We start from the raw sequence: 7,827 nt of genomic DNA on the forward strand, positions 1-7,827 counted from the left end.
TACTTGTTTCACTTTTGTCTAGTTTCTGAACAGATATGAGGAGCTGTGAGCTCTGAGGGCTAACAGCTAACGGTTGATGTTGATTTTCTATGTTTCGCATTGAAGATGACGTCACGGCCCCGCCTACACTGCGTTACTATAGTTACTTCCCCAGCTACTAAACTGTAATGGAAACGCATCATAAAGTGAACCTGGCCCACCAAGGCCTAACTATACCGTACTAAGCCGAGCGAGGCCCTGCAGTGGAAATGCGCCATTAGATTCCTCGTTCACCTTAAACACATGCGCTACAAACAAAGGTTTCTTCAAGAATGGAAGGTAACATTGGGTATGTTTGTTATTACAATTTAAAAAGGAGTTTTCTGGGTTTATTCCTTTGAAACCTGCTATTTGACCCTCCATTAAGAAAAGCATCCTTAATGGAGGGCCTCCTATTTTAAAAACGGGGATTTCTACCAGTTGAGTATTATGACCCTCTAACGAGAAACACTCGCCAACACCAGAATATATGAAAGTCAATTTATCTGAACCCTAAACCCTCTTTGGTTTCCAACAGGTTAATTCGTCATCACAGCGTGAATCCCTCGTGGGGTTTTTAGTGACGTTAGGTCCTGTTAGGCCTCTGGACATCAGAGTTGTGCGTCTGAGTGACACTCGGCTTGTTTTTATTCACGGTACAAAGCATTATAACATCAGTCCCAGTGTGACGCTGTGAGTCACCCCGTCATGAACACTCTCTTCACAACGCAGCTCAGTGTCCGGCAGTGAATTCAGACATTGTCTGCAGCACAGACCCAACACAAAGAGTGTGTGGGTGTATTGTAGGAACCAATGAATGATGGTGTGTTGAAGACTCTATGTGTTAAGAGTTATTTCCATTTTAAATGTAAGACACAAAGTGAAGCTTTCTCTGTAAAGTTCAACTTTATCTTAATAAGTACTTCAAGAATTATAAACATGTTTTTCTACAAAACCCCTTTTTCATTCAACACAAGAAGCCAAAGATCGTACGCTTTATTCGAACATCACAGCTGAAAAAAGTACTTTCTCTGTATAAAACCGCCCTAAATGGCTATTTAAATGTGGAATTATGGGCTTAAATGTGTAAATCTGACCAGATATTTGGTGGTTTTAATATCAGGCACAACGAACTCATTTAGCTGAGGTCCGGATCACACTACAAAGACAGTATGGTTGTATTGTAGCAGGACATAATAGTGTGGTGTTGCAGCCTCTATATGTGTTTGTTTGTATGAAAGTCTGAAAATTGTTTTTACATTTTAAATGAAATATCCCCAGTGTCAAAAAGCACTTTGAGAATTTCTCCAAACTCATTTTTTACTCAACAAAAGAAGTCAAAGATCTAACATTTTAGATTTTATTTTAACATACCGGCAACAACAAAAAGAAGAACTTTGCCTGCATTCAATGTTCTCAAATTGCTATTCAAATGAGCAATAATGTGATGAATGTGTAAATCTGACCAGATATTTGATGTCTTTGATATCAGGCACTATGAACACATTGTGCTGGGGTCCAGATCCCCAGTATAAAGACTTGGTTGTATTGCCGTACCAAATAAAAGTGTGTGTTTTCTTGTCTCATAGCTTATTTAAATTGTAAATCCCAAGTGATTCCTACTCTGAAAACTGCATAGTCAAAAGTTCTTCTTCTTCTTCTGTCTGCAGGTGATGTGTGTAGCGGTGCTGATGGAGACGCTCTGAGGGTGACACTGGGAAAGTCCTCACCCTTCCTCCTTCTTCCTCACTCTTCCTCACCCTTCCTCCCGCTGAAAGCTGCACACATGTTTTCTCTCGGTCAGGAAAACATCCCCTCCTCCCCGGCCTCCACCAAAGGACCAGTGAAATATGGAGAGCTCATTGTTCTGGGGTAAGAAGCTTTCTCTGCTGCGGTTTTAAAACGTCTGAATCATAGCCCCCGAGCTGTTCTGGTTCTGCTGGTTTGAGCCCTCAACAATGTGCACTTTACTGCTGACCATTTCATTTAGTGGAGAACAGCTTCTGTTTTTACATCTGGCTCCTAGTTCACAAAGTAAAGTGTCAGTATTCAAATCAGATTGTACATAAGTGTTCATTATATCCACATTACTTAAAAAAAGATTGTGATATAATCCATATTGCTCGGCTCTATTTAAGATAGTTCTACTGTATACGACAGTTAACACCTGCTTTACGAGACCCACCAATGGAATAGAATAGATAAGAGTAAATCTGTATCCTCCACCAGGATGGACATTTGTATTTGTAATCATCCCGGCTACAGATGGGAGTAATCTGCTGTACCTTAATGTGTGAGTAACCTGTGAACATCTGAGGGACTACGCTTTATTCACGACAGTTTAACAGAGATTTACAAACACTACCATGTCATAGGGCTTACTACTTTGATACTTTCAAGGAAATTATAACACGTTTTTTGGTAGTTTCTAGAAATGTTTATCATTCAACACAAGAAGCCCAATATTTTACAATTCAAATGTTGTTTTTTAACATAAGCATTGTAGTGGCTTTTTAACTTCATCCATACTCAAGCCACTGAGGGAACGGGTGAAGTAAGCTCGGACGCGTGTTCAAGCAATGTCCATACGAGTGTATATCTTTCAATCCATCGATCCTTTTATTTTGTTGTCCACATAGCCTTTCTGTTACCATTCAGATACCAATACATGCACGTCACTCACGCTGAATACAGACCGGTTTAACACACACAGCTCATATTGACACGGCTTCGGCCGACACGCTCGAAAACTGTTTGCTTCCGTCCCAAAACACCTGCACCTGATCACCCAGTGATTACATGTACACACACACACACAAGTGAATACTCCATCTTGTGTAGAAAATTAATTAAACGTCCAGATAAAATACAAACAGACACATGCATTATGGCTCCAACAAGCATACATAAGCAGCCGGACCACAATGTGTATGGCTGCTTATGTACTGTATGAGCCTGTATACAATTGTCTTAAACGGTTTTGTTCATCAGTAGTTATGTGATTTAAGTCTCCAATTTGACCACATGTTTTATGACAGCTTATATGTTTGTGATACTCGACACTACTATGAACACATGGGGTCCGGTCCTGAACATGTATTAAGGTGTGATACCCTGCTGTGTGAGGTCTAAGCACTTGAAGGAGAATGCCCACACTTTGCACAAGTTGCTTCAAATGTGCAAACCCTTTTAGTGCAGATAAGAATGTGTACACTGTGACATTTCTCCAGATAAAAAAGATTGAATAGATAACTTCATTTGATCTCAGTGGGACTTTAGTACAGTATGAAATAGTTCAGAAGCTGCGCCTGGTCCAGCTTAACGTGTAGAAGCTCCACCGCAGAGAAGAATGCAGCTCACTTCCTGCCTGAAGGCCTTTCACTGCGGACTCAGAGAGACGTCAGGAGAGTTGTGGCTGCTGTGGTTTCAGACCTTTTGTTTGCTTTCGTATCACATGTGGAACCCAACAGTCTGGGAGACCATGTAACTGACAATTACACCGCTCACAGGGTGTCATTTTAAAGAGACGCATAGTTTGTGAAAACAGAGGCAGTGGAGCCACAGTGGGTTTGTCTAAGAAAAGGAGGTGGGTGCACTTTATCTGAAACGCAGGAAGTTAGCATTATCCTGTGGAAGAATGGCTCCACTCAAATGTGTGTCTGACCTCAGGCTGGCTCTGCAGATAACCTCCAGACAAACACTCCTAATCAAACCTCCAACAGATTCATAGCTTTCATAGTTTTCCTTTTGACAATAATGTGCAAAAATGTAGTTTACGTTTACCCACCAGGCTTCCTGTCTCCAGTGAAAGCTGCGAAATAATGTTTGGGAAATCTGCCTGTTAGGTTAGGGAGAAAGGGCCAGCACATGTTGGGGTTAGAAGAGCTTTGACACACATACAAACTTCCAATAGATTAAAAACAGATACAAAAATGGATTCTACTTTTCTGAAACGTGTAGCTTTTTTATTTGAATTAAGTATAAATTGGTTAAAGAATAGACGTATATCTACATGATGATACCTCACCTCAGGTTGGTTCAATGAACAGGTGGATGCTTCGGACGTGGAACACAACGTCTTGTTGTTCTTGGCTTGAGGCTTTTATAGCCAAGATTTGATAGTTACTCTGTGATTTGCTAAACGATGACTTTATCCCACCTCTGGTTTGCTGTCAGCATAACTCTGTATAGTTTAATGTAGAGAACCCCCCCCCACCAGAGGGAAGAAGGCTGCAGACTGAAGGCCTTTCTCTGCTGACTCAGAGAGCGCCTGTGGTTTTGTTAGCCTCTGTGTTATTGTGTGAAGAACTGAAGCCCTGCACTGTCACGCCGTTTCACTGAAGTGTATTATAAACCACGATTGAGCTTCTTTTAGTAGATTTAAATGACCTTAATATGTGCTTTTACACGTTTTAACTTGTTCACTTCCAGGTTCACTCAGTGCCGATCCTGTGTGATTCTAATCAGACGTTTCCCATGTTGTGTTCAGGTGTAATGGCTCTCTGCCAAACGGTGACAAGGGGAGGAGGAAAAGCCGCTTCGCTCTGTGTCGCAGGAACAAGGCCAACGGCGTGAAACCGAGCACCGTGCACTCCTCGTGCACGCCTCAGGCTGCCAAGGTGAGCGCTTTGAACTCAGATAGAGAACATCAGGCACTATGACAGGGAGCACAGAGGACCTTTCAAAGTTCATAAAAGAAGACGAAGGAGAGGGAATTCACGCTCTTGGATATGACTGATTTAATGTGTTTGTGTGGGGTACCTAGGGATGCATATCGTTGACTTTTTTTACGATACCGATACCACTGAACGATACCGATACCACTGAACGATACCGATACTCAACCGATACATATCGTGATACTTTGAAAATGTATCATCCCACAATTACTCCCATGAAGCGCTTTACGATATAGTTAACATGTCAAATGAATATTAAATTCAATTGTGGGACTTCTTGGACCTTTTAGTACAAACAATGAAAAATACATAAAAAATATGAAGAAAACCGATTATGGAATATCTTTTATAACACCCGCCATCAGGTGTGCCGCGTGAATAGCACATCTTGTCAATGCAAACAGACCGTTATAGCACCGTTATAATTAATGTTAAACCTGAGATTCGACTAGAGAACAAATACATAATAGAATAATGGTCATGAGATCTCGGCATTGCACAAACAAACAAATCTCATCTTTAAAATCAACATTTGCCTTCACTGGTGAGAGAAAACAAATCCCATCACAGTTCATTTGTGGGACTTACCTTTCTAGTATTGAACAAACAATGAAAAATACATAAAATATGAAGAAAAACGATTATGCAATCTAATTTATAACACCCATCACGGGCCACGGACTCACTTTAAAAATACAATTTAAAAAAAAAATTTTTTTTTTAAAGTATCGAAACCGGGTCTGATTTCGGTACGGTATACCGTAGCCACCAGTAACCGGTATTTCGGTAATACCGGATACCGGTATGCATCCCTAGGGGTACCTGCAATCTACTAGTAATACATGGAAGCACTTTATTTTATTTACATTACAATCACAATGTTGTAGTTTCCTGCCAAATGAGTTTGATGGGTACTGTCAGATGGACCAAATCAAGACATTTCTAATTATTCTGTTTGTATCTCTCCTATAGTAGCAGTCATTAAGCATTAACTGCAATATAGCAGATGGTTACAAACATGTAAACGCTGATGTGTTCATGTTTTCTATCTGTTCTGTTTCTTTTATGTTATCAGGATAAACAAGATTTTCTTTGCACTTTTGTTGCTCTGTTAAAGACTTACTGCATCATAAATAATCATAAATAAGATATGCTATCATTGAACAATAACAGGTGTGTTTGTCATATCTTAAATACATTTTTAAAAGTGCCTCTCTTGTGTTTGTGCAGGCTGTGAGCAACAAGGAGCAGCACAGTATTTCCTACACTCTGTCCCGGGCACAGACGGTGGTGGTGGAGTACACGCAGGACGGCGGCACGGACATGTTCCAGGTCTGTAGCATCGACTGACTCTACCTGATGCTCCTGCAGATACACAGATCACAGACTAAATGTAGCCTCTCATGATCTATCTTTGTGTTTCTGGAAAGCTAAAAAAAAGATTACACAACTACCTACGAGTCAAACTGTATGCCTTTTCTATTCGTGATGCTTTTGTAATGTTGCACAATTTTTGGCTCTTGGCAGAATTTCCTTAACCCATGAAAGACCAAATAAAACTCGGAACAAAAAGTAAGAAACCACATTTGAGGAATTGGAAACTGAGAAATAGGAATCGACACGGCTTCAAAGAAATAGCTTTGAGAAAAATTCCAGATATTAATGTTAAGAAAAAGCCACGTTTACATTTGTCGTTGCTCAATAACTGACATCCGTTAAAAAGTTTGTTCAAATGTTTTATCCGAGGAACTGCAGATTCATTCTTTACCCAATATATCTTATGACACAATATGTGAAGAATGAAAAACAGTTTTAGTTATCTTTGACGACATCTTTACTGAAAGGGAGCTTGGAGGGACTATACTTTATCTACCGAGACAGTTGGGAAGTAGAGGCGAATTCATCCACTCACTGTCACAGTATACAAAGTACATGACACTATACAGAAGTATCTGCATCATTTTCATGTGCAGGTCTTTGAGCATCAAGAAAAGCTCAATATAAATCCCATGTATTGTTATTGTTGTTATTATTATTATTATTATTATTATAAACCCTGTCTGTGCTTCATCACAGATTGGTCGCTCCACAGAGATTCCCATTGACTACGTGGTGACGGACACGCTGCCCGGGGGTCAGATCCAGGTGGACGGTCAGACGGTTCAGAGCACCATCTCCCGCTTCGCCTGCCGCATCATCTGCCAGAGAGACGCTCCGTTCACCGCACGCATCTACGCCGCCGGCTTCGACTCCTCCAAGAACATCTTCCTCGGGGTAGGCTGCAGAAACTGGGGCAGCTAGAGGGGGATACTGCTTTGTGTCGATAAGACCGAAGTTGTTACACTACATTTAATTTAACAGACATTTTTATAGGAACAAGATCACTACTTCTTGTTGACACATTTTGTACCGTTGCACAGTACTTTGACCCCTAACCCATCACAGTATTTACTTTTTACTTTATTATTTGCCCCTTTTGTTTCTTTGTTTCTTTGTTTGTTCAGCTTGTAAAGCGGCCTTGGGTCCCTTGAAAGGCGCTATACAAATGTAATCTATTATTATTATTATTAGTTGTTACCGCAAAAGTACAAAGGAAAAAATGTACTATTAAATAAGAGGCACACATACAATTATGAATATAGAAATGACACAAATTAAAATTAAAGAAAAGTACACATCCAGGTGGACAACAGCAAGTACCAGCAACAGGTTTTTTTTAAATAAGTGTAGCATTTAGAAAGTAGAAGATGCTATGAAGAGGCGAAGTCCCTCCCCTTCCGGTGGACCTCCATTGGACCTTATTTCTGAAAGATTATGTATTGAAGTCAATGGAGAGAGAAAGATTATCTTTCGATCCCGTTTGAATTGTTCCACGAATTACACATGATGTTTGTCAATCTTTAATAATAATTTCCATGTCAAAAAAGTCAGTTTGTCGTAAAACTGTTGAAATATAAGACTATGAAAAATACACAACTAGAAAGACTACAAATCCCAGAATCCCGGTCCCGCATGCTGGCTCTTACGGAACCGACTAACTCCCCTTGTGTGTATGTACAGCTCTCAACATGCCCAGACTTGGAGTGATTTTCACCTCGGTTAATACTTTGCGTCCTTATTCTGAAAGAAA

General features: G+C 40.3%; 1 protein-coding gene across 1 annotated transcript in view; it reads left to right on the forward strand.

Moving 5' to 3' along the window:
* Positions 1-7,000, forward strand: part of LOC104957550 (E3 ubiquitin-protein ligase pellino homolog 1-like) — a 15,082-nt gene extending 8,082 nt beyond the window's left edge. The window contains exons 2-5 of the mRNA XM_010785195.1: positions 1,689-1,890; positions 4,508-4,637; positions 5,928-6,029; positions 6,774-7,000. Coding sequence (XP_010783497.1) covers positions 1,805-1,890; positions 4,508-4,637; positions 5,928-6,029; positions 6,774-6,998 — 543 coding nt within the window. The 5' untranslated portion in view covers positions 1,689-1,804 and the 3' untranslated portion in view covers positions 6,999-7,000. The remainder of the gene's footprint in view (positions 1-1,688; positions 1,891-4,507; positions 4,638-5,927; positions 6,030-6,773) is intronic.
* Positions 7,001-7,827: the final 827 nt, after the last annotated feature.

The sequence above is a fragment of the Notothenia coriiceps genome, unplaced genomic scaffold, assembly GCF_000735185.1.
Source record: "Notothenia coriiceps isolate Sejong01 unplaced genomic scaffold, NC01 NC01_scaffold00027329, whole genome shotgun sequence".
NCBI classification, from domain to species: Eukaryota; Metazoa; Chordata; class Actinopteri; order Perciformes; family Nototheniidae; genus Notothenia; species Notothenia coriiceps.